The sequence below is a fragment of the Falco naumanni genome, chromosome 7 (genome assembly GCF_017639655.2).
Source record: "Falco naumanni isolate bFalNau1 chromosome 7, bFalNau1.pat, whole genome shotgun sequence".
Lineage (NCBI taxonomy): Eukaryota > Metazoa > Chordata > Aves > Falconiformes > Falconidae > Falco > Falco naumanni.
In genome coordinates this window covers 63,388,097-63,414,912 of record NC_054060.1, presented here as the reverse complement: position 1 = coordinate 63,414,912, position 26,816 = coordinate 63,388,097, and the positions used below count along the sequence as shown (strand labels likewise).

General features: G+C 43.0%; 1 protein-coding gene across 4 annotated transcripts; it reads left to right on the top strand.

Moving 5' to 3' along the window:
* The first annotated feature begins 1,921 nt into the window (after positions 1 to 1,921).
* ENTPD5 (ectonucleoside triphosphate diphosphohydrolase 5 (inactive)) lies at positions 1,922 to 26,531 on the top strand. Of its 4 annotated transcripts, XM_040601929.1 has the most exons (15): positions 1,953 to 2,012; positions 3,434 to 3,490; positions 7,253 to 7,530; positions 8,545 to 8,624; positions 10,598 to 10,741; positions 11,115 to 11,190; positions 12,845 to 12,880; positions 13,775 to 13,863; positions 16,591 to 16,670; positions 18,149 to 18,210; positions 19,598 to 19,699; positions 20,577 to 20,717; positions 21,071 to 21,127; positions 22,605 to 22,720; positions 22,906 to 26,531. In XM_040601929.1, exons 3-15 carry the CDS (start codon positions 7,269 to 7,271, stop codon positions 22,990 to 22,992), a joined length of 1,332 nt encoding a protein of 443 aa, XP_040457863.1. In that variant the 5' UTR covers positions 1,953 to 2,012; positions 3,434 to 3,490; positions 7,253 to 7,268; the 3' UTR covers positions 22,993 to 26,531. The 4 variants fall into 4 exon arrangements, with proteins under 4 accessions (XP_040457864.1, XP_040457863.1, XP_040457862.1 ...); XM_040601930.1 differs by lacking the exon at positions 3,434 to 3,490 and having other exon boundaries at positions 1,922 to 2,012; XM_040601928.1 differs by lacking the exon at positions 1,953 to 2,012 and having other exon boundaries at positions 2,557 to 3,490.
* The last annotated feature ends 285 nt before the right edge of the window (positions 26,532 to 26,816 follow it).

Here is a 26,816-nt window from a genome sequence, read left to right as displayed (position 1 = left end):
AAGCCTGATTAACAAATAATTTTCTCAGTTCTTTGCAAGAATTCTTGATTCAACAGTAATGAATGAAGAAGTATTCAAAGTAGTTACTGTTTATGAGTGAAAATGAAACATACATTTGCTGTGCCTCTGGTCGCACCCATCATTACCCAGCTGGTTCCTAATACTATTTCAGATGCTATAAAATACTCGTACTACTATCTGAAATAATACTGGAGAGTCACGGGATAATTCCCACATCACCAGTGGCTTTTTCAAGTGCTTTCTTAATGCAATATTTTTGCATCAAAACCTGTAACAGTTTACTGCGCTAGCTTGTTCCTTGTAGTAAAATCGGAACTATTCAGCCTGCTTCAAGGATCCCACTGTTCTGAGGACAAAGAGAAAAGTTAATTCACCAGCTGCTGCTTCTCTTCTTGGACTCACTGTTTCAAATCAATAAGCTTCTGCTTCAGTCTCTCAATCTGTGAAAAGAGAAATCAAGAAACAGTAACTGGGGCTGGAGGGGGGGAAGTATCCTTGCTGTGTGCTTCTCTTCAAATTTAATTATGAGAACACACAGAAAGAGAAGTCCTTCATTGAGAGTGTTCAGGAATATTAAAACATGTTTAAAACTGATTTGTGTTAAGCATAGGAAATAACATAAGCTTAAACTATAAACCCCCAAGTATATTAGTCACAGATCTATTTGTATCTACTGAAGAATTAAAACTATGTGCACAGAGGGCTTTCTTCCTTAGTGTTTTGGATAGCAGTGCAGTGTTAGAGAAGTAGTTTAGAAAAGAAGGAGAAAAAAAAAAAAAAAAAGATACAGAGAGAAAAACTGGCAGCTGGAAAAAGGTGTAAGTTCTTCCATGCTGGGTAGGCTGGAAAAAAATGGTGGCATGTGAGCAAGAAAATCGTCTCCTACCGTTTGACCTCACTGATGACCTGGGGAACAGAGCTTTGTATCTCCTTATTCAATCAATAGGATGTGGAAATTAATTTTAGCCTCCATTTTTCAGTGGTTTTTTTCTAACTTAAAAAAGGGGTTTGCTTGGTACTTGTATTTAGAAAAGTAGGACTAGGACTAAAGTGAAATAACCTGCAACAGAGGAAATGGAAGCTAGACTCTAAAGCTTCTTTCTCTTCATTGTTTTCTGAAAACAGTTTGGCTCTATTTTCTCTAAAGCCTTCTCCAGGTAGCCAACACCCGCGGGTTTCCGCTTAGGTTTTTTGGTTTTTTTTTTTTTTCCCCCAGGCTGAACAAATGCCTCAGTCTCTTCTCGGACACCGTGCGCTGGAGCCGCCGACCACGTCAGTGCCTCCTCCGCGCTATTCGTTGCGGGATATCGCTCTCCCCCACGGGGCCGTCCAGTATTCCTGGGGGGGGGGGAGGGGGGGCAGGCCCCGGGCGGGAGGGCACCAGCGGCACAGCCCGTCCCCGCCGCAGGGCTGCACTGCTGCCTCAGGCCAGCCGGGAGCCCGCCTGCCTCCATCTTGGGCCGCAGGCACCGGGCCACGGGGCGGGGCGCGGGCAGGACCTGCCGCTCGGTATGTCGCTGTGTCTGGCGGCGGGGAGGGCGGCCCGACTGGTGCGCGCACACCACCGCCGCCGCCTCCTGGACTCGCTCGGTGAGGAAGGGCCGTCCCCGGTCGCTCCCGGCCAGCCGGGGGGCGGGCTCACGCCGCTGGGCCGCGGACGCCGGCCGCGGACGCCTCCCGCAGCGCCCCGTCCCGCTCCTCCTCAGGCGCCCGCCGCCGCGTCTCCGCGGCAACCCGCCCCGCCCCTCACGGCGGTGGCCCCGCCCCGTTGCCTCGGTTACCAGCCGCCACGTCACCTGCCTCGGGACCGCCACCCCCCGCCCCCCTCAGGCCGCGGCGGGGCGCGCGCGGCGGCCCGTTCCCATGGAAACCGGACGGCGCCCTCCCGCGACGCGATACTCCCGCGACGGGCGCGTCACGCGGGCGCGCTGAGGTGACGCGCGCGGGCCGGCGAGATGTGGCGCCGCCGCCGCCAGCGCTCCGAGCGGCCGGTGAGCGCGCTCGGGCGGTGGGGGCGGGAGGCAGGAGGCGGGCGGCGGCGCTGTGCTGCCATGGGAACAGTCCCGCGCCCCGCCCCGTGCGAGCGGTGCCGGCACCGGCACCGCGCGGAGCGAGGGGCGGCCGCCGTCCTGCCGGGTGCGGCGGAGGAGCGGGCAGCGCCGCTCCCAGACTGGGTGACAACCCCGGCTGGGCCCTGTCCCTGTCCCCGGTGCCCCCGGGAGGGCGCGGCGTGGCGCCGGGGGGGCGTCAGGAGGTTCTCGGCAGCCGAGAGTCGGCGGCGTTTCCGTTACTCTGCTGGGGCGGCGGGAGGACGCCCTGCCTGCGGCGGGTGGCCGGGGAGGGAGAAATGCGCGTTCTTGCCGGGGTTCCTGCCTCGCGTTACCGGTGCCGGCGGCGGGAGGAGGGCGGCGGGGTCCCCCGGGCCGCGCTCGTCGCTGGCCGGGCGCAGGGGGCAGCCGCGGGGGCGTTTCCGTGAGGAGAGGACGTGAAGGTGGGGACGTGGCTGGGGCGGGCTCGGTGCGAGGGGTTCGGCGGCTGCAGGGGAGAGCGCTCAGGGGGCCGGCAGGGCAATCACCTCAGCCCTGGCGGCACTGCCCCCCGCCAACAATCACCTCGGCCCTGGCGCCACTGCCCCCCCCTTCCGCCCAACACCACCAGTTACTCCAGTGGAAGCTCCTGCGGGGCCACAGGCGAACGGCAGGGCACAGCGCACTCTGGGAAAGCTGCCTTGGGCTAATTAAATTGGAAAAAATTAAAACCCCAGTTGGCCAGGCATGAGGATAAATAAGTAATGTTTATGTGGAGCCCCAGCGTGGGGAAAAAGATTAAAGCTGCTGATAACGCGTGCTTGTGGGTTGGTTCTGCGGGTTTTTTTCTAGCAATTAAAGTTTTAGATCCAGAATTTTCCCCAAAATGTATGTGTGCAAAGAATATCCTGCCATTATCTTTATGGAAATGCTGGGAAATTCTACCAATGAATTCCGTTATTTGTATTGTGACTTTTAAGCTGTGTGCTTTTAAGAAGCTTAAATTTTTGTCAAAACAATCCAAGAAACCTTTTTTTTTTTTTTTAACTAGATAAAAATGAGCCCAGAAAAAATGTAATGACTTTTTGTTTCAGGGGGGGGGAAGGTAAAAATGTATTGTGTAGTCATGAGTGTTAAGTAAAAGCTGCTCATCTGGGAAATAGATCTTGTTACCATAAGAGCAGCTCATCTGGAAAATAGATTTTGTTACTGGTTTAGTGCAGAAGATAGACTTTCCATTCTGGATGATTTCTGGTTTGCTTGAGCAATAAATAACAATATGAACTGAATTACATAAATCGTCTATTTTGTTTCCTAAAATATTTTCCTAAACGTTTATACATTGTAAATGTTTCTAATTATTTTTTTAATCTTTTTCTTTATAGCCAAATATTTCCCAGTAATATTTTGGGAAACAGAAGGAAAATTCTTGTGTGTCTCAGGTACGCTGCTTTTCCGTCCCCTCAGAACAGACAGATTGTTTTTTGCAGGGAAATGCTGCTGTTGCTGTGGTTTGGGTTTTGCATGTTCTTTTGTCAGAAATATTCAATAACATGGGTGAGACTTTCTTGTCTTGAAAACTATCAGTGTTTCTCTGTATGGTGAACTCTAATTAAGGTTGTGTTTTGCTGTCTTAAGGTTTATTATTATTATGGGAATGGTTTTAGTTTTGTTGTTTAAAGGAGAGTTTGGTTGGGTTTTGGATTGGTTTGGGTTTTTTGTGGTTTTTTCTTTCTTTCTTTCCTTTCCTATTCATGCTTCTAGTTTTGGCAGTCTCTATGCAGCATCCCAGGATTTCTGGATCATACAGTCTGTGTAGCTACCAAGTTTTTATATTGGATGTGCTTCAACTTTTTGGTTTAGTATCTAAAATCATCTTATACCAATGATACTTACATGTGTTTCTCTGGGTTGGGAAATGAGTGTTCTACCTTCCGGCACTGGACTCAGGCCAGTGCTGTGGAGGTCAACTGTAACGTGTGTGTAAATGTTTTACTAACTTGTTGAACTCAGTTAACTTACAACTTGTTGAAATTCATCCTGTGTAATTATCTGAGCATGTTTCACTGCTTGTATTGAGTTACGATAAACTCAAATTTGAATAAAGCAACGCGACTGATAATTTCTGTGCCTCCATGACCTTATAATTTGCCTGATACATAGTCCACTCCTACTAGCTGAAAGTGAAGGTGAAGAAAAGTGCAGGCACAGTGTCTCTTGTCGCAGTGCTCCGAAGTGGTTTTCATTAGGAATCTCTGGAGTGGAATAGCTGTTGCTTGCATCCTGCTTCAGGTGTGTGCCTAATGTATTCATGATTCATGTTGGTTGTTGCTGATCATTTATAAAGGTAGTAAGTAAAACCTGATGATGATGGTATGTACATTCTACCTGCTGAACTGTTTGCTTACATTAATTAACTTGTGCTCATATTACTGTTACCCTGTTTTATTCTGATAGAAGCTAGGATTTTAAGTAGTTTGAGAGGAACTCTTTTGGAAACATTTTTCGTTCTCAATAACTAATCTTTTGTCTATATCTACCTTAAATTTTTTCTTCCATTCTTTCTTTTGACCCTCTCTTTCTGAATTCCTTTTCCGTTGCCATTTCTGTTATGCTCTGCCAATTTCCCCGTCTCATCTCTGACTTCTTAGTTTCCTCATCTATTTTTATGCTTCTTGTGAATGCTGTTTTGCTGGCGTGCTTGGGCAAATGGTCTTCACCACTCACTGAAAAGGCTCAGTGTGCTTGTTTCTTAATGACAGTGGAGAAAATTAAAATTCAAAAGTGGTTGTTTTGGTAATTTCTTGTCTTTACAAGTGTAAAGGTGTAACGGGAAAAAGTCGGGGGAGAAGTAGAAAACGGTGGTGGATGTTTGAGAAGGGATAGAGAAGAGAAGTTTAGTGAGGGAACGTTTCATGGGCTAAGACTCATCCACTGGTAGATCTGGTGAGAAAAGTATGTGTTGTTGATGGCAGTTGCTCAGATATTTTCGGATCATCAGAGATTCTTGCATAAGGCTTGCATAAGGGTCACGTGTCGTTCGTAATAGGACTCTGGAGTTTGTTCTTAAGGCAGGTGCTTGGGATGTATTTGTGATGGTTCAGTAAGCAAAATCCTTGCATGAGAATGACAACACCTCTTCTGACCAACTGGTAGGTAGTACTCATTAATGCAGCTTATGTTCTGTTAAAACAGTACAGCTTCTTGGATTTTCAGTAGACCTCCTTGCTGTGGTGAAGCAAATGTGGGTAATGCCAGCTGCATCTTAGTACAAATCCATACCTACGAAGCTGCCAAATGGCTCGGCATTTTTCATAAGCTCTGTTCAGAACAAGACTTTTAAGTTTTGTCAGGTTAGAATTAATTTTTTACTCATTTCCACATAAAATGTGAATGTTTTAGAGACTACTACAGCTGGGAGTCGATCTGTCACAGAGGGTGGCCAGGGCTATTGCCTGTTTGTGGAATTGTAAAGTCACTTCTTCCTTTCCTCAGAGTGTGCTTCTAGGGCAGAGTGGATCAAGAGTTTGTGCTTCTGCCCACAGCTCTCTTCACTTACTAGGAACAGGAGGATACAAATAAAGGTCACAGAAGTCAGGCAAGCTTACCCTTCTGCAGTGGGCTGTGCATTTTGTTTGTGCCAGAGATAGCTGAAAGCTTAAGTGAGTTAGAGAGACACTAGAGGAATGACCCAGTGTGACGTTGTTTACTGAGAATGGGTAAAAGTTAATCTCACTTTGCTGTGACTGGGGACAAAGGTGAAGGATGGAAATAATAAAAGTAGTACAAGGGCTAAGTCTGGGATAAAATGTAGTGGAGGATAAGTGAGGTTTTTGGGCATGTGAGAAAGGTGGGCGGAAATAGAGGCTATGTCAGGTTCACATAGAATGGGAAGGAGAGAGGTTAGGATTAGGAATTAATAAATGTAGCATAGAGATCACAAAGAATTTGAGAAAATACAGTGGGGCTGAGCAGATTGCTAAAAGACAAGTGTTAGGGCTAGAGGTGGGTGAGGGTCTCGGGCAGAGCAGATGAAAGGCAGGCATACAAGTGGAATATTCAGTGCTGCAGGTGGATGGATGTGTTACTAAATGTCTGGAGAATGATAAGGAGCTGCTTGCAACTTCTGTATGCTGAGTGCTCCATGCGTATGTCAGTGCAGGCAATACTGCATATGGTGGTGCATCTGGCCACACGGTCTTTTCTGCTGTTAAAATGCAAATAACAAAGATAGCTGTGTATTCTTTTTTTTTCTGGGCGCTTAATGAACCCTATCATTTCTGTACTGGTATCTTTCCTTTATTAGCATTTCTTAGGGAAAATATACATGCAAAGAGGTATGTGTTAACTGAGAGGAGGTGTAATTCAATCATGATATCCAATACTGTGTCACACACCTTTGAGGCTTTGGCTTTATTGAAGCTGTTGTTAGAAGCTGTGTAAGCAACCTGAGTGTTCAGGGCAACTGTGAGAAGGGTGGTGGGGTTTTGCTAGTGGGTGGGCGTTTTTTTTGTAATTTTGAAAATTAAAACTGTGTCAGGAGAAAATGGTGAAAAAACAAAATGAAGACAAAAAGGAAAGAGACGAAAAATACTGAGAGGCAGAGCCCAGGTGCACCTTACAGTTCAGTCCCTGTTGTGCAGCACAGGCTTTTTCCTGGGGATGCTGCTGTAAGGATATGGCTTCACTCTCTCTGTGTGCTAATTTCTCCCAGCAGCTGTTCATAGCCTGAGATGAAATTCTCTTTGTTTGTGACTCTGAATAACGCTTGTGTTCTGCCACAGCATCTCAAGTGTGTAAACGTTAAAGTGGTTCTGCCCTGAGCTTCCCTTTGCTGATGCTTCTTTTCAGATAATATTTGGGCTTTTTGGAGGTTCGGGGGACTCTAAATGTTGACAACCTGCAAGCCAAATCAGAGAAAAAAATTGTCTAAATAAAGTCAAAACTGGAAATACTGGGAAGCAAACTAATGCTTCTGCATTGGGGAAATGGAGAAATCTTTACTCTAAAAGAACAGTTTGTAGTTTTAGCACTAAATGCAGTAAATCACATCTTTTGGATGAGGTGTTGAAAAGCATCTAAAGGGCAGAGTATATGTGTATAAACTATGATTTTATTTTTTTTTTTGGTGTTTTTTTCCTACAGACTTTTAAAGGAGAGAGCTCTTGGTAATTTTCATTCCTGCTTTTTTTTTTTCTCTACAGAACCAACTGCAGCTCTATGATTGCTGATCCATGCTTGACTGCCTCAAGGGGTCCTGGCAAGATGGCATCTTCCAGACTTCCCATCCTTCTATCGTTGGCATTTTCCTCTTTGTCCTTTGGTCTTTCCCATTCAAACAGGGAGATGTGGTTTCAGGATTTCTTTCCGCCTAATGTGTGCCCTATATATGCCAAAGCCAACACTTTTTATGGCATAATGTTTGATGCAGGGAGCACTGGAACCCGGATTCACATTTACACCTTTGTACAGAAGAGCCCAGGTAAGACCCCATGTCAGTCTGTGCACTTGGAGTATGTTGACTTAGGCTGCAACTTCCTGAAAGAGGGTGGATATTTTTTTTTCCCAACACAGCATTTGGGAACAACAGAATATTTCTACAGTTTGTCCTTCAAATGGTCCTCTGGCAGATGATCATTGTCTGTTTCTGGTGGAGTTTTGCTGTGAAAATACCTTTTTCATAGATCTTTCGAAACTCGGAAGTTTAATTCTGGATATACTGGAGAGTTCTGAATTTCCAAAGATTTTCATCTATGCGGCTGTTTAAAGGAATGTCTCATTGAATTGGAAAGATGCTTACGTTGTTCTTGTCAAGTTGCATGTTACCTTGAATTCTATCAAGAGATATTTAAATTCTGCATATGCTTATATGTCACATTTTGTAGCAAATTAAAATTGGTAAATGAAAGTTATAAGCACCAAAGGTCTGAGCCATTTTCAGGAGACCTCCTGTGCACAGATGCACCACACTCCAGTATGTCTGCTTCTGACGTGGTGCCCAGGTACCCAAATTGGCTGTACTCGCAACAGGATTCAAGAGGGTGAATTAGCTTGGGTACAGTGAGCCAGCAAATTTGCAGACGTTGCAGATTGGCTGCTGGGACTCAGCTAATAAGCCCTTCAGGGCCATGCATAGTACCTATGAATTAGTATTTCACAACTAGCTTGGGGACAGAAGGGGAAAGAAATTTTATTAAGGTTAGGCAACAGTCATACTATATTGCTATAACTCATTGTAGTTCTCAAATGCAAAATTAACATACTTCTAGTTATAACAGCTTAATAAATTGCTTTTGAACTTGGAGGTTGCAAGGACAACATTATGTTAAATATGTTCCTGAAGTCAAGGAACAGTGCTTGTTTTAGCAGAGTAACAGTACTGTTTGCAAGTGGAAATTAAGGATAGTCACCTTACAGGGGTTGCAGGCAACCTTTATGAAAGTAAAGAAAAAGATTGGAGGTGTTGATTGTTTCATGTAATGTTTTGTTTGTGCAGAAAATCTTCCTGAGTTGGAAGGGGAAATCTTTGAGTCTGTGAAGCCGGGTCTTTCTGCATATGCTGATCAGCCTGAAAAGGTAAGGTGCCCTCCTTCATCCCCTGTGAGTTGGCCTTGCTTCTGCTAATATGACTTGGACTCAAACTAGCAGTTCAAGTGTTACTAATTGTAATTGCAGAGAGTCAAGAAAAAGTGTAAAGGTTCAGCTGCTGGCTCTTTAAACCTGTCGCTCTACTTTTGTGAATTAGTTTCTACACAGTGAAATGGGAGCTGTTGTTTTACATATTTCATCAATGGAACAATGGCTTAATTGCTTAACTGCCATATATAACTAGACTATGTGCCTTTGAGAATTTCAAAGAAAAAGTGATTTTTGGCTCTAACAGCATCCATATTCAATGTTTATTTCCCCTATAGCTACCCCAAATATGAGTAAATATAATCTCCTGTCTCATTTACTAATTATTTTCTCAGTTATTCATTTTGGTCGAAATTTTCAGTGCTGGTCACAGTTGAAATCAGCATATTTTGTTTTGATTTGCTTAGTTTAGAAGTATGTGGTTAAGACCATGTGGGTTTTCTTTTTTTAGTCATGTTACACTGACAAGCAAAGAGGGTTCATTTGACTGACTCCTAAAAATGATGAATTTTTGTGTGCGTGTGTATAGTTGGATATACAAGTTTATTTTTTTACGTAAGTTACAGAGAAGGGGAAGGAGAAAGACGCACTTAGCAGGTTAAGCCTGCTAATAATTTGTTTGTTTTGATTCTTTGCTGTTATCTTTGGAACCATGGCTTGGAAGCCAGTGATATGTAGGACTCATTTCAGTCAGGCTCAGTTAAATATTTGAGTACAGTTTTAGCTGAGAAATTATTTAGGTATAGGCAGTTACTCTTCTACTGCCTCTGGACTTCTGTTGTTTTGTTTATATGTGGAGTTTTTCAAAACACAGTTGGACAGTTCCATCTTCCACAATCAGATTTATTAATTAACATACATACACATTTATAATTTTAATAAATCGAAGTTAGGTGCCATCCTCTATTTTCAAATGGGGGGTAGTTTTGAATTCATGCTCAGTATACTCATTCCCTGCCACTCTGTTGGATCAGGAGTCAGAAACGAGCACACAGCAGAAAGCACTAAAATAGTCCTGTTGTTGTGATACCCAGGGCCATTCCTGAAGCAAACTGCTATTTTCCAGATCCCCTACACTGACAGTAAGCTCTTCACAAGCTAAAGGAGGTGCCAGAGAAATGCTAGATTAGATACTCTATCTTGTGTGCTTTGAGTTGGGGACTAGCATAGGGGAAGTTTCAAGTTTCTCATTTTGCTCAGTTGCATTCAATGCTACAGGAATTTTGGTGTGAAACTTTATGGAAGAGAGAATGGCTTTTGGATTTTTTTAAACTTTGATGAGATCTCCCATGCTTTCACTAAATTGTCTTGTTCGTTGGGTAGGAGAGGAGAAGAATTCACTCCAAAAGGAATTTCTAGACTTTTCTCAGGAGAATGTTTATTGCTAAAGCAGAACTGTATTTGTTAGAGCAGTGTAACTAATTGAGAGCCCAGCAGCAATGCCTGTACCTCATGTGGTAAGCAGTCTACAGCTGGCATTTTAATTACACTACTTGCTATGGACACACTTGGAATTATATTGTGTTTAGTGAAATCTGCAGACATTCCCCTTGACCCTGATAGTTTCAGTTAGTAATTGCACCATCTAGTTTCATCTTACTGCAAGATGTTTAGGTTTGTCAAGTAATCAGTTCCCTTACCTGCCTTCATCCTTTCCAAAAAATACCTTCCACAAACAACAAGATTTCTCTCATGTAAGATATATCTCTGAATACACCCTTCTTTCCAATGCAGACATTCTCTTTAAAGTTCTAACGAGTTGTCAAGCGCAGTTTTTATACTTAGCTTGGGTGTGAGTGAGGTATCTTCTGCTATTGAATACTGGTTTCACTAGTGTTGAGGGAGAACTGGGAGGCCTGTTCTCTGATGGCCTGTAGAAGGAAGTCAAAAGAAAAACATCCTTTTCCTTTTAGGGTGCTGAAACTGTCAAAAGGTTGCTGGACATGGCCATAGATGCTGTGCCACCTCATCTCTGGAAGAAGACCCCAGTGGTGTTAAAAGCCACAGCTGGACTGCGCTTGCTCTCAGAGGAGAAAGCTCAGGCTCTGCTTTTAGAGGTAATACTAAGATCTTTTGGATGCACTTGTATTGCTCCTCCTGTTTCATCATTCATGACTCAGTTCTCTATTCTGTCTAGCATGAGAGAATTTCAGCTGTCAAAAGTGATTGTAAACCTATGACAGCATGAAACTCGCAGACTTTCTTGTATGGTCCTGAAATCCTCTGAGTTGATGCAGATAGAAGGCATGGGGAGAGAGACCTATGATACTTTTTTCTTCCTTTCCTAGCCTTTGAAAGAGGAAGAATATTGTCTACTCCACACACTTGTCTTATTTTCTACTGCTGTGAAAAAGAAAACTTTCTTTGTCACCCTCAGAGCAGAACAAGACTCCTAAGACCAAGGAATATAATCATAATTTCTTTCTTCAGGTGAGAGAAGTCTTTGAGGAATCACCATTTCTTGTTCCAGAGGACAGTGTTAGCATCATGGATGGGTCTTATGAAGGTATGTTTTAGAAAGAGGAAAAAGTGAAAGCAAAGAGAAATAGGGGGGGAGAGAAAGAGAGAGATTTTATGAGCATGAGAGGGAGAGATAAATGGTCACTAAACTGAGTGAAAAAATAAAAGCTTTCTAACCTTGTTTGAAACAATGCAATCCCGCTTTTCCTAGGTGGTGTTGATGACTTGATCATCTGTTAGGCTACAAGTGCAGATACACAGAGATGTATGACTTAGCTAGATGAAGGTTCTTCTGAAACCTTCTGAGGTTCCAGACCAGAACCTCATCGCAGAAATAAGTATGCAGGCTAATGCAGGCTCACCCGCTGAAGCCTGCTCTTGGGAACCAGTGGAAAAAAAATGGTGTCCCCTTCTGAAAGGCAACATGACAATACAGAGCAAGCTGGGAAGCTTATGGGAAGTGCCTTGTAAATTCTGCAGTATCAGCATTAAAAGTGACCTATTCTGATTAGCTCATCAAATTTTGGGTGAAAATTGAAAGCACTGTGAATATTAGAGGAGGATGAAGCATAATTGGCAAGTATTAAAAAATTAGATAACAAAACAAATAAATAATACATCTAAAAATATTCTGACCGGGAAAAATGCAGCTAGTAAAGTAGCAAAGGAAGTAACGTAGAATACAACAAAAGGTGAAATATGTTGTGGGTTTGGAGTGAGTGATGATTTTGCAGTGCAGAACAGACCACTGTAACGTTTTGGCTACATATCCAGACATACTACTTTGGAGAACAGGCAGGTAATAATCCTTCTGTACAGATGCCTGAAAAGAGCCATCTGTGATGTTACGTTGAGTTCTAAACACTGCATTATGGCAGATGTATTGCCAGTTCAGAAGGTGTTCAAGGAAATCAAGAAGAAACGTCAGGATGCTTAAACTACCAATAAATGGAGGAAGATTAAAGAGCAAAATCTGTCCGCATGGGCCAGGAGAAAAGGACAAGTACCATAAAGTCTGCAAGCATTCAGTGAAGTATGATGCCAGGCATAGTTTGTCAACAGGATTAACGGGTGAATGTATAGTAGGGAAAAGTGTTGTATTGACAGGGAGCAGGACCAGAGGCATAATAGAGCACAGCATAGCCTGCCAAGGTTTATTTTAAAATCCCACTTCATCTACTGTCATGTTTGCCTGTGTTTGGGTGAGACTCATGCTGGTGTCAAGCAAGCTGCTGGAGTCAGAGGAGTTGTTTGTGTTTTACTTGTTGCCACTGTACCTGTAGTGTAATTACAGAAACCACGAGATTAAAACGCAGTGGTATGTATGCGCTTTTCAGATTGGGAATTGAAAAGCCCAGGGCAGGGGGTGGGGGGCTTGTGGAATTGGCCAAGGAAACTTGTGCATTGTGTCAGCTTGTTACTACTGTGTATATTGTTTGGATAATAGACATAATTTGTGCATGCTGCAGTTGCATGGACGTTACAAACGTTCTACCTATCACAGCTTATGAGATTTTAATGAATCAATAATGCATCATATCACTTAATTATAAGTTTGAATTAATCTCTGAAGGATGGGGTTACATGTAGTTAGTAATGATTTCTAGGTAAATATATAACATGTGAAGGAGTGCTAATAGCAGGCAGGAGGTTGTGGGAGTATTCAGTTGTGACTTTTTTCTCTTTTTCACTCTTTGCAGGAATTTTAGCCTGGATCACTGTGAACTTTTTGACAGGTAGTTAATTCTGTATAACTTCTTTCTAAATATGAACTTGAGTCTCTCCTTGTAGAGGTGATCACCCTAAGTTTCTCTGTCTTGGTTGCTGTGTCTTGCTTTTTTTCCCTACTGCGGCATCAGTGCTAAAACAGTGGATTGTTTTGGGCAGCTGTGTTTCAGAGGGTGAGCTACACCTGTAGTAAAAAGGAGGCATCTTAATCCGGAAGGTGCCAGGATTTACTCAAGACTTGGGGGCCACTGGCAAGCTGGTTTTTCTAACATCATAGGTAGGGGAGCTGTACTGCTTATCTGTTAGAAGGTGGGAAACAATGTTTTACAATGTTCCTCATCCCAGCCTGAACCATGCAACTAAAATGGTGTAACAGGGGATGCGTTGGAGCTGGAGCCCTACTGGCTTTAAGAAGTTCTGGGAATGCAATCTAGTGAAAAGAAAATCAGTATTCTAGTACATACATGAGCAAGCAAAAAAGCTGCTGTGGGTGAAGAGAAATGGTAATAGCTGATTCTGCTCTTATTATCCCTCCTCTCCTAGTGCCCTTGACCAGTTACAGAATTTATGTGCTCTCCCTCACAGTCGTCTTTCAGCAGGGGATACTTTGTCTCTTCGTGCTTCTGCTGGATACCTAGAGATTTATCTGCCTTTGTCTCTTGGGAGGGGAAGGTTGGAATCAAGGAAGAAAGTCCTATGAATGTTTTTGTGATGCCTTCTGTTTGCCAACCTTTTCTCTGTGATTTTTTTTTTTTTTTTTTTTTTTGTCTTTGAAGGCCAGTTCAGCCCTCCTGTATTGCTGTGATACTGTGATAACTTTGGTGGCTGACTGAGCATACATGCAGTATCCACATTTTAGCATTTGTGTGCTTGGGCTGTTCTGAGCATGGTGTTGTTTGCAGGACAGCTGTCTGGCCAGAACCAGCATACTGTTGGGACTCTGGATTTGGGAGGAGCCTCAACCCAGATCACTTTCCTGCCACAGTTTGAGGTGAGGAGTGGTTAAAAGTGCATGGGTTGGGACTGCAAGGCCAGTGGAGAGCCCTGAGCACTGCTGTGCTCTCTGATAGCACTTTGTTAGCAGTGGCACAAGCAGAACATCTGTGGTGTGCAGAGCATCTGTGTTGTACAGAACATCTGTATTTCTGTTTCCTTGGACATCAGCAGTTGACTGATAGGCGCCTGCAAACAAAGGAGCCTGGATAACAAGGAAGTAAAAAGAAAGAAAGCAAATGGGTAAAACCAAAGAGAAACCACTTTTGTTTTCTAGACCCAGGCTGGGAAAGCCCCATTAATGCCGATATTACTTTGTATTCAATAAATATAGAACAAACATTTCCAGGGAGTATTCTTGAATATTACAAGAAATTTAGGGTCAGCTCTGATGCTGAAGTATTTTTTTTTTTTCCCCCCCCAGTCTGGTAACAGATCCTCACTAAATTTTGGAGGGGGCAGGTAGTGGGGTGGAGCAGGGAGTGTCTCGACAGGACAAAAGTCTTTTGTAATAGCGCAGTCAATCTCAATCCTGTCGTCTTATTGATTTCTTCTCATTTCCTTTGAGAATTCCTTTCTCTGTTCCTAAGTCCATCTCTGTCCTATTTGTCAGAAGTTCTATAGCTCTTTAGTAAGAGTTTAAACTGTAATCCAAGTCTAAAGTTTGCATGGGAAAATTACGTGGGTATTGAAGGGCACTATAGCATTCTGTACTGTGATATTGTAAAGTTGGTTTTGTCACTCCTTCTGAGGGAGTCCTTTGTTTAGCATTTTTTGTTTACAGAAATTGAGATTCTTTAAGGGTGTTTGGTGACCATAAAACACATGGTTTTCATATCAGGATATTATAATTCTGCAGTGGTGGGTCATGTTGAAACATGACATGTAACCTTATCTTGTTCAGCAAAGCCTCAAGTACTCTGGACTTGCCCTCTGTTTTGTGTTGATAACACCTGCTGAAATGGGCACTGGACCAACAGGAAGGAGTGTTGCATGTCAGGGTTTTGGAGAATAAATAGAGCTGTGAAGCAGGCTGAACTGCAGCTCAGGATTCAAATGTCTCCTTAGAGCCCTGCAGGAAAAGGCCTCAAGGGTTTGCTACTGATCGGACCGATGGTGTGAATTCATAGGGCAATGTGGAGTCAGGGTTCATGTTGCCTTGCTTGTACGCTGTCTGCTTCTCACCTGTATTGTCAAGTTCACACAAAAAAGCACATGCATAGCTCTGTATGTTTCTGAAGACTTTTTCCCATCTGACAGAATTAGCAGGGTTTCCCCGCTTTGGTTTGTAGAGGGTTTTCTTCCCTTCCTGCAGTCTGAGGCAGTCACATGTTGGCTGTTGTATTCATTTTGAAAAAAATACTGTAATAGTAAGGGATTAATGAAATGCAGATTACAAGCAAATAAAGACATACAATGATAACTGCGTGGAGCTGTTTTTAAGCTAGTGTTATGCTTTTCATGGTATTATTGCCAAAGTTATAAGCAACTGAAAACCAAACATAATCATTATGAAATTGTCTGTCTGATGCCTGCCTCACTGAGGAGGGGTGTGAGGATTTCTACTTTTTTGCGAAAGCCAGGCATGAAAAAATCTGGTTGTTTTCTCCAAACCATTTTTTTCTGCATCTCTCCTTTTAGTTTTTGTGATGTACAGTTTAGGAACAGAACTCAAAATATGGCAGAATCTGGGTATGTTGGATCAAGGATGTGAGTGCCATTCCACCTAAGGCCCAACATAAATTTCAGTTTGTATTTGTTCAGGAGAAACTCAAGCTGAACACTGCCAAATCTCTTTCCGCTTTGAGCAGGCTTCTGTCTAGAACTCTACATTTATAACAGAAATAACCCGGATCAGGATCTGCATACTTGAATGGTAACTACAGGAACTGTGCAGCTTCAGTCCTCTTTGAGATTCTGCTCCTTGGCCCAAAGCAACTGTCAGATAGGAATGCAAGCCAAAAAAGGATGGGAGAATGAGGTCACTAGCAGAGAGAACACAGAAACTGGGACTGGGATCTTGGAGACTGGAAACAAGGGAGCAGTAAATAAGCCCTAGACTGGTTCAGATTTACAAGAATGAGAGTTAGTCTGGCAAGAAGGTAGGGACTGAGTACCAGTGGGGCGAGGTGCACGCAGAGGGAAGACTGTGAAAGGCGGAAAACTGGAGGTGGTGAGACAAGAGGTTAATTTAGAGGAAAGCCCTTAAACCAGGTCATAAAGCAGCCCTAAGACTGAGAGTGACTGGTCACAATGTTTCTTTGAGTATCAGTGAGATGTTTAATGTGGTCAAAACGTGGCCTGTACTTCACTTTGCATCTTTAATTCTTCTGAGTTCTTGAATTGAGGTGTCTATTCTGACTTGCAAAAGTCCATAATGTTTCTAGTGCAGCTGATTTCGGTGGGGACTCTGTGTGTGTAGACTAGCATGTAAGTACTCTGAATAACTCAGCTATCCTGAATTAGAAAGTATTTTCATCCTGATCTGTTGCGCTTCCCTACTATACATTGAAGTAACACCAAGATGCATATAAATAAACTCAGTGTTAAAAAGCTGTAGATGTTACAGCAGTGTGCACTGTTGGAAAACTGTTCTTTGTGTTCGAAGCAGATCACATGAGCGTGCAGTAAACCCTGTGGGTGTATCTGTGATATTGCATCAAAGCTGGTTATTTTTTATTGCATAATAGAAACTAAAAGATTTCTTCTTTTACTTAACTTTTAGGAAACTTTGAAGGAAACCCCTGGGGATTTTCTTACCTCATTTGAAATGTTTAATAGCACCTACAAGCTCTATACCCACAGGTGAGGAGCAAAAAGGCTGCTGTCTCCGCTGGGGAAATCAGTCTTTCTGCAGCCCGTGAGCTAACCGCAAATGGCTATGTCATCCTGTTACCAGCTGTTGGGAGCATGACTTTTTTTACTAGTTTTCTTATCTGCTTGAAACATTAGTTGAAGTGGAACATGACATTAGTTGACTGGAAACATTCCAGGATCATAGTTAATATCATTGCAAGGGAATATTAGTTAGTCTGTCAAATGGAGAGGAAGTATTATGAGTCACTGTATTTAACGAGAAGAATTCTTATTACTGCGTTCAAGCCAAATACTCTGGACCAAGCAGAAAGGTAGATATTGTGCCAGTAGTCAGAACTAAACCTGGTCAGAGGTTTGGAAAGAGGACCTTCCTGAGACTCTTTACTTCTTAGTTTGAAATGTCATATCTCATCAGCAATGGGACAAAAAGTAACACCTAGACTGATGTAAACCAGAGATGGCCATAGGCAGCTGATACAGACACTGGAGCACAACAGATTCATGAACCAATTGGAGAGGGTACTTGGCCTCAGATAATACAGTTGTGCTTACTGCATTAAACTGACACGTTTCTGAGATGTCTACAGTGAAATCCAGAGAGTTTACCTGCATGACTTAGAGTTGGTCTCAGCCAGTAACTAGTAGGGTGAAGATTATCATCTCAAGTCAGTTGCAGCATACGCTTGCTTGACAGCAGAGCTGGTGTAATAGTCCTCCTTTCCTCCTGCTTATATTTACTGACGTAACCTATCACTGTATTCACCAGTGCAGTCCATTAGATCACTTAAAATAATTGTGGTTGAAAATCTTCTCCTAAAAATGAGGGAGCTGGAGGTTAGTTTAACTCTGATTTATTCTGTAAACATTTGTGTTGACACGACTAAAGGGATAAGTAGCCAGACACAGAGGTGGGAATGAAAGGCCAACAGGCTTTTAATCTGGTTGTGTTTTCGTAAATGTTGTTTACATCCTAGCTTACAATGAGTATAGCAGTAATCTGTGGAGTCAAACAGGTGAATTTTCACAAAGGCACAGCTCCCATTTAGTTGGAGCTTCTGCAGTTGCCTTGTTAGTTCTGCCCTAAGAGCACATAGTCTTACGTGTGTGACAAAAATGGCCATTGTATTCCCCATGGACTCCTCACAATACCCTTCTTTTTCCTTCATTTTTAAGATTGTGTGGTTTTGCTTTTCATGAATGTCTTGCAGAAATGTCATCAGCTCTAACTGCTTTCTGCAATTTTAGATTTACCCATTTTACTGCTTGTTGGTAATTCTTGGGTTTGTGTCACTCTTTTTGTACTTGGAATTGTTCTGGCAAAGGGAACTCTTGTTTTAGAGAGGGGAGACTTGTGGGAAGCAGAGGAAGGCAATCTGGTTTGAGTGTTCCAAGATTTAGGAAGACACTATAGGTGAAGTATACCAGATGTGTGAGAATTAAAACTGTAATGTCTTTGTTGTTTGCAGCTATTTGGGGTTTGGACTAAAAGCTGCCAGACTAGCAACACTTGGAGCTTTGAATATGGAAGGTATGTTAACATGATAAAATATCCAATATTTTTGAAGAGATGGTCAGATGGAGCCTTGTATCAGCATCAGCAGCCCATTTCCCCCGTCTTCACTTCTGTTTCTTCTGGGTTTTTACATTTTCGCTGGTATAAATCTGTCTGCAAACAGGCTACTGCTTAAGTAGTTGTCTTGTGAGACAGCTACTTTTCCGTATTTCCAGGTTCAGCCAGCAGTGAGACTAAGTGAAAATTCCAGAACTGCACACATGGGAACATACAAACGCCATACAGACATGGCCTGCCACAAACGCACAGCTTTACACATCCACAGAAACACAAACAGCATGAATAATTCCTTTTCCGAAGGATTGCTGCTTAGGCCAAACCCATTTATATAGACCTCCCTGGTGGCCTGCCATGTTCCTCCTGTTGTATTCGCTGATTAGTGAAGTCCCTGAGCACTCTCACTCACTAACTTGGATGCATAGTCACATTCCTGAGCCTTTCCAGTCTCTCACCCAGACCTTAAGTCCTTCCAGTCTTCATGCCCAGAGCTTGGGACTTTTGCCCAGTCTCTGTCCAGGACCCTGGATGTCTTTCCACCTTCTGGATTCTTACTTGCTAGCTAGATGGACTTGTGTTAATTACTGGAACGTACTCAAGTAAAAAATAGTTGGGAATAGGATTTAAGAAAAGGATAGGACAGACTGCAGTTGACTGGTCACAAAGCTCAGACAGAAAAGCATACTGACTTGTGATTGCCTTCTTTTGTCGTCCCCTTCATTTTCCCACATTTGTGCTTCCCTGATCCCCCCTTTCCCTGCCTTGGAGCCTTCCCCTAAACATCACATAGTAATTTTTGCAGTCCCACAATCCCCCTCAACCACCTTTTTCTGTGAGACCTGTGGTGGCCACAATAATCATGGTTTTTTCTTAATAGTTACTGTATTTCTGGCTGAACCCTTCAAAGGTACATTCAGTGGATCCTGGAGCAGCCATTGATCAGTGTCTTAGGAGGTTTTGTCTTCATTGCTAGTTGTTTTGTTTGTCTCTGTTATCTGCTGCTTGTTAGGGTTTGTGTGTCTGTGTTTAATTTATTACCTCTCTTGTTTCTTCCCTTCTGTGGTAAGTAGCCATTACCCAGATATCCTTGTGCCATTTATCTGTCATTAACAAATGACAAGCCCAGCTGCTTTGCAGCTTGTAGGACAAAATGGACACAACTTTTCCAGACTGAGACTGGTCCTTAATTCATAATTAGTTTGTGCAGCATCTGTCAATTCAGATTTCCGTACTTTTGCTTAAAGACCTTAATTAAGATCTTTCAGCTTTTTATTTTCTGATTCTGCATATTGATTGATAACTGTTAAATTTTATCCTTTCTGACTCCCCTCTGGTTGCATTTCAGCTGTGGATGGACAAATGTTCCGCAGTTCTTGTTTGCCAAAGCAGCTGGAGGCAGAGTGGCACTTCGGGGGAGTGAAATACTGGTATGGTGGCAACAAAGAAGGTAAACTAAGGGGACTTGCTGCTTCTTGTAAGATAAGTCTTGTCTCCAGAATCTGAGGTTTTCCTTGGCAAATATTCCGTCAGTTATCTCAGGTTATGAAGGATACCTGTCCAGTCATAAATGTGGACTTTTGACAGAGCCAAAGGAAAATTTGAAGAGATATATCTGAGAATAGCTGGTCTGTACTCTCTGTGCTATGGCTGTGATCTCTTACTACAAATGCTACTTTATAGGAAATGTTAGAGTTACTTGTGCGAATGGGAGAGGTTTTTCTGAGGCTTTGAGCTAAGTGAAAAAGGTCTGGCTGTGTTAGGATACGCTTTGGCCTACCAGTTATTGTATCTCACTTGTGGAACTGTTTCTTAAGATACTGACCCTAATGCTGCATACAGAGGGTGATGCTGCTACCATCAGCGACTAGAACAGATCCCAGTGGTGACTGGTGCTGCTTTGCTTTACAGTGGGGAACAGAAGAGCTGTTTGTGGTGTGTGGACTGATAAAATTACAGTGTGATGGGAAAGGAAAGTAAGGTTTTATCTCGCAGGTGGTAGCAAACGCAAGTGAGACTCTGCTGACCACAGAACACAGCAATGGGAGTTTTGCCTGATGGGGAAGAAGCTTTTCAAGCACCTGTACTATTTGTGCAGCGCACCTTTCAGACTGCTATGACCAGGTCTAACCAGTTCTGCTTGATGATGGTGATTTAGAGTCCTTGCATGCAGATGCCATGCTGGCTTACAGAAAGGATACCTAAGCTCTTCTCACCCCATCCGATGCTTTAATCTTTTGCTTCTTCCCTTTTTCATCCTGTCGCCACTGATTCTTCTGTCTCTGGTTATGCCTGTTTGGCTCACCCCATCTGTGTTTTTCCTACAGGAGAAACAGGATTCAAGCCTTGCTACTTGGAAGTACTCAAGGTTGTCAAAGGGAAACTGCACCAACCAGATGAGATTCGTCAACGTTCCTTCTATGCTTTCTCCTATTACTATGATCGAGCAGTTGACACAGACCTAATTGGTAAATTGGTTTGGGATAATCTACTATGTGTGAGCATGTCAACAAGAAGGTTAGACGGAGGGACCCTGGAAGCTGGGGAACAGGGGAGCAGGAAAAGGAATTGTGTTGAGAAAGAGGAAATACACAGAATGCCATCAGGGAATGAACGTATATCCATCAGTGCAGTCTGATGTTCAGAGTTCAGCAGATGAGACTTGTGCTTTAAGCTCCAGTTACATTTGCAGCTCTCTCTTCTGATACTAACAGATCTCACTCCTAGCCCAGCATCACAGTTGCACTCTAGGGTCAACTTAGATATAGAACTCAAATACTTTCAGGTCTGTGACGATGTTTTCTCACCTCTTCCTTTTCAGATTATGAAGAGGGAGGTGTTTTGGAAGTGAGAGATTTTGAAAGAAAAGCCAAAGAAGGTAATTGTCATGAGACTTGGGAAACTGGTGTGTACAAGAAACAACAAAAATACGTATGTATTGGCAGTACATAATGTGAGTTTGACATAAAGGAAAAAAAAAACAAAACCAAACCCCAGCTTGTTTAACCTTTATTCCACATGCACCTTCCGTGTCATGTTACTTTTATTAGCCAACACCTATAACTGTTGCAGATGACAGTACTGATAGAGCAGTGAGGGGAAACATAGTGTTATTAGTGGCTTCACAGTTCTATTCGGGTGAGGAGGGATAGAGTTCATACATGTCAGTACAAAAGAAAGTGAATTTGCCGTATCAAGAGCTCTTTCTGTCAAACTGCAACTCTCTGAGTTTAGGAGAGCACTGACTTCTCTGTCACCTTAAAACCTTTTTAATCTCTAACAAAATGGAGGGGGAGAGTAAGTCTGACGGCCTTTTCTGCATTCCTTTCCCTCCCCTGACTTTTTTTCTGAATGCTTGTTCTGGTTTTGTACCTCCTCCTGTAAAATGAGAGCAAGGCATTACCTCTGAATTGCAGAGGTATCTACCTCATGATAGACTCTATTTTTCACTAGAAGATGTTTATGTAGTTGAAGGCTGACCTTTTTCTAAAATAGAACTTAAATTCTAATGATTTTTCAGTTAAACTTAATATGTCTAGAAACTCTGATGGTTTTGAACAGGGGGATTAGTCTGCAGAGTTTGAGTGTGCATTGGTTGGGTTTTTTTCCCCTGGATACTGAGAGAGCTAATTTCCAAAGATGCACCTAAGATGTTATCTAACACCATCAAACCATTTATTTAGCTTTAAAAGCATTGGAATATCAGTTCTGTGACCCTAAATTAATGCTCCTCTTTCTCATTCAATAGTAGGAAGATGCTGCTTATCAGTTTCTAAAAAGAAGTGAACTCTGCTCTTGGTACTTGTAGAACAGGGCGGTAGCAGTAGGTCTAGAAGATGATGCTTAGTGTAAATCCATTTCCTAGTCACTGTCACCTTTATTGTGACTTAGCTGCAGCAAGGGAATGGTTGGTTGGGCAAAAGCCTTTTCCATATCCTTGGACATGTGTGGTTGGGAAAAAAATAAAAGCAGCTGCCATCTCAGAATTACTGGAGCCGTCCTTGGTGACTAGACAAGGAACACAAATGACATTGTGTGCTTGAAAGAATAAGTAATCTACCAACTCCCTGCCAGCTGTCAACTGAGCAGAGATTCAGACTTCAAAAGAGCTATGTGGATTATGTTGCTGTAATAAAAGCTGTATTTGCAATGGAGTTAAGAGAAAGTGGAAGTACTATATGGGTTTTTCTCCAACATTGTAGAGCAGCTGTGTAGCATGTACCATCTGTCATATGTACCCGTTAATAGAAGTGGGTGGCTTGTTTTAGTAGGCTTTGGCTTGAGGTCAGTTCAAATGTACAATGTGGATAAAAACTCTGGTTTTGCTGAGATCTGGTGTTTTTTCTTCTCTCTAGTCTGTGATAACATGGAGAGGTACAACTCAGCCAGTCCTTTCCTCTGCATGGATCTCACTTACATCACCGCTTTACTAAAGGAAGGTTTTGGATTTAGGGACAATACCCTCTTACAGGTAAGAAAAAGGTTAAATCCCAAAGCCAGCTTTCCAATCTCTGTATCAATCAACATGCAGTAGTTCATTTTTCTCATTAATTATCTACTGAGTTTTTCCAGGGTTGTGCCATGTAGTTGCTGTCATCTGTGCAACATATGAATCTAGAGAACTGTCAGGAACAATAACTCTTTCTTCCTTTATAGTTAACAAAGAAAGTGAACAACATTGAGACAAGCTGGACTTTGGGTGCTACCTTTCACCTACTGCAGTCTCTGGGGATAACCTATTGAGCTGTGACATTCCTGCGGACTTCAGCATTTCTGAAAGGCTGAGAAAGCAAATGGAAATCTCCAGGTACATTGTTCAGCTGGAGTTGGTCACAGCAGAACACAGACCAAAGGTATAGAACAGATCTTCACCCCAGATTGGCGTCGTGCATCATGAGAGTTGCCACAGTGTGATTTATGATTGTGATTGCTGTAAATGATCCAGAAGCTGCCTTCTGACAGACAAAAGACCTTAACCCCAGCGGAGTATCCGCAAGGCGCTCAAAGCCAGCTTTCACCAGCACGTTTGTATAGCATCCCATTGCTAGAAGCACAGAAGCACAGAGTAAGTACCTGGCATATGGTGGCAGGCTACAGACATGTGACTTCCCCTCCCCATTTTATTTTAAACACACTTAAGTTTGCTTGTGAGACGTTAAATACAGACCAGCAGTCATTCAGAGAAAAGTGAACAATGCTGGATGATGCCAGCCTCAGCGTTTCAAGTACCTGACTGTTAGCTTGGCTAATACGTTGCAGGAAGACTCCAGTCTTTCAAGAAGGGGTCTGTTATAAGCACACTTTGGGCATGGTTTTGGGAAAGGTGTCGGCTAAAACAGAGGTTGTAACTTACCAAGTATTTCTTTAGGCAGCAGTCATTTCCTAAGCAGAACATGTGCCCGACTGTGTTCCTTTTAGCTGCCCTTTACAAGTCTATGCAGCTATACCATACATCCGGGTAGAATACCTGATAACTCGATTCATTTAGCATGTAGTCATAACACATAGTTGTGCTGGCACAACTAGGCAGCAGTGCTAGCTATTTAAACCCCACTGCCAAAAAAATGCTTGTCATGTTACATCCACAGGGAAATTAAGGGTGCAGTCAGATGAAATGGCTGATCTGATAGCTCACTTTGCCCTGAGAGGCAGTTCTGTTTCTCTGCTCTCAGCAAGGCACTCACACAGCTGCCTTTCCCCTGATGCTGGTGCTCCTCGGGTTCTTTGGTGAACCAATTCATGACACCAAACTTGATTTAAATCAACTCACCAAAGAGTCAAGCCTAGCGCCAGCATGAGGGAAAAGAGCACTGCACAGCCTGGAGAGACCTGCTGGGCCACAGCCCATTTTGTCCAAGTGAGCTGTGGATCTCCATCTGAAAGTTTGGGCTTACCACTTCCTGCACTTTCCTTAGGAACCTTCTCTGCCTACAGAGTTGTTTTTTGCAGTTGTTTAATAGACAAAAATGGGGAGAGAGTGGAATTAGCATCAGAAACAGAGGGAGAACAAGAAACGAAGTAGCTCTGCTTGCTTATCTCTTGTCCCTTTTAAATTGTTTTAAACTTCATTTCTCTTTAATATAGTGGAGTTAGACCCACGAAATGTTGTTGCAGGCCTGCATTGCTCTGGCATGATTTTTAATATATATATTAGGACTTAAGGAACAGTGTGCCCGGTGAAGGGGTTGCAGCTGTTTGGGAAGGCCAAGACTTCTGTCAGGATAGCGTGAAGCTATTTGAGTAACAATTTAAAGTGACACCAAACATAGAAGCAATGAAAGATCAGTATTTTAAATACAGCGTCTCATCAGCTAGGTTAGAAAGCTGGGCTGTAGAATCCTGGTTTTTTTGTTTAATTGGCTGTAGAGAAGATCAAGGCTGCTTGAATACCTTGAGGCTCCAGGTGCAGACCTTGCATTGCCCTAAATAGAAACAGCAGAAGAGACAACTTTTTCCACCCCATGAAATAGCTGGCAGGTAGCTCATAAAAAATTAGTATCTTCTACTCAATATAGAATGTACAAAGAAAAGGTAAATCTACCCCAGTCATAAGAACAAAGAGGTATTACGTGACAAAGGGAAGCTTTTGTCCACCAATTTCTTGTGATGAACACTTTCCTGTCAGGCATCTACAGTTACCTATTTGCTCTAACACACCTTTCCCACTTCTGTAAAACCAAAGACTGCCCTGACACTACCTTCCCTGCAAACTGGATTTGAAAATAATTAGCGATTCCCAGCAAGGGGAGGAAGGAGCTCACTTGTGCCCTCACCAATCTTGCCAGGCAGTTTGGAGGCACTTGCCTTACTGTGAATAGCAGTCCACTTGCAGTTAGCAGCACTGAGTTTGACTGTGGCTGGTCAAGCTAATCCCTTCTCCTGTCTCAGGTTTTATGGTGCTAGGGTGTGAGGTACACTTTCGATTGAACAAGTTCAGTCAGCAACAGGAGAGCGAGGGCTGGGCACAGAGCTATACCCCTACCTGTCCCACCACTGACACCCTGCTGTCAATTCAGGCTGTTTCTTTGAAATATGAAATGTCCATCCTACCTGTATTCCTCCCTACCAGAATCCATTTTGAGATTCATGTCGAGCGTCACACCAGACTTCTGTTCCTTGCTCCCTAGGAGCTTGTTTGAACATGAAGAAAGTAGTTGTGGCCTCTTCAACTGCAAACATTTCTTATTCCCCTTCCTAGTACCTTATAAAGCTTAGCACATGGTCTGCTCTGCACAAGGTGACTGCAAACACATTCATTTTGTCTTCAGTGAAGAATTAATATTTACTTCTGTATTCTCAGAGAACATGAATAGGTGCAGTGGTTACTAGCCAGGCTGCGTCACACCTGAGATCTAGCTAATTTAATAATCCCAAAGTCTTCTTTCCGTCTGAGCCAGTGCTATGACAAACTCTTACTCGACCTTGGGGCTGAGCCGTAAGCAGGGAGGCTGCATTTGAAACAAGAAGGGAAGGTGGGATGTTGTACGCAAGGAACCAGCAGCAGCAGATCTGCCACCTGAGTAGACACTCACCCTGCGGAGTGCATAAGGGTTTGGTTTTGTCTGAAGGGAAAATGGTCTAGAACGAGATGGGTGCTATGCAGAGGACGCTTCTTTTCTGTGTTCTTTGCCTCAGACTCCAGTACTACAAGTGCTAGGTGGGAGCATCTGCTTCCCAGTGCCAAAGCTGTGTTAAACCTGAATGCTCATGGCCTGCTTTTGTCACTGGCACAATTCATTTACTGAAGCATAACTGCTGCTCTCTACCAGGGGCCTGATCCTGCAGTCATGAGAGAAACAAAAACTCTACCCAAAGGTTTCTTTTGCAAGAAATTGCAGAATTGAGCCCCTGCTGTTTACATCTGAACTACTCGAGGTGGGTGGGGGATCTAGAGAAGCCAGTCAAGTCCTCACACCTACCCTAGTGCAATGAGATTATTTATTAGCTTAACTAAAAACTAAGCAGCCTTTTAAGAGTCCAGTTCTACTTGCAGCCCTGATTTCTGTCTCCTCCTTTGTAATGTCTTTTAGCCAGTCACTAACAGGAACTGTCTTATAGGAGTTACTGAAGAAGCACAAATAATGGGTTTCAGCTCAGAGCTTATGTTTCATTCTTTCTGACGTTAATTCCTGATACTGGTAAACCATACCTGTAAATCTTGCCCGTGGGCAGTGCTCACAATTTTGTGAGTGGCAAACGTCTAATGCAGGAGGCTGGTGTTTGGAACCTAAGACAGAATATCTTGAATGTCTATTTTAGTAATTAAAGCATTTTTAACAATATTCAAGACATTGTGGTACAGTTTTTTTTCCTAGATATTACTATTGTCTTGCAATTTTTTCATGGAGCCCTCAAGACCGGCCAATTTGAGAAGAAACACCATTATTACATAAAGCACCAAAAGAAGGGCAGAGAAGAGGGTGAAAGACAGACAAGATTACAGCTTTAAAACATACCTGCCACCATAAGCTGTCTCTCTCTCTGCTAAAATCTCCCCCTCCTTTCTGAATCCAGGAGTGACATTACCGCTCTAGAAATCATGTCAGGGAAAACTGAAAGTAATTAAG

What these genes read in the sequence shown, in the direction of transcription:
- ENTPD5 (XM_040601930.1), top strand. Translation starts at nt 7,269, where the DNA reads ATGATTGCTGATCCATGCTTGACTGCCTCAAGGGGTCCTGGCAAGATG. An exon ending in CACTGTGAACTTTTTGACAG is followed by an intron (nt 12,881 to 13,774) that starts GTAGTTAATTCT and finishes TGTTGTTTGCAG; the next exon opens with GACAGCTGTCTGGCCAGAAC. An exon ending in CTTTCCTGCCACAGTTTGAG is followed by an intron (nt 13,864 to 16,590) that starts GTGAGGAGTGGT and finishes CTTAACTTTTAG; the next exon opens with GAAACTTTGAAGGAAACCCC.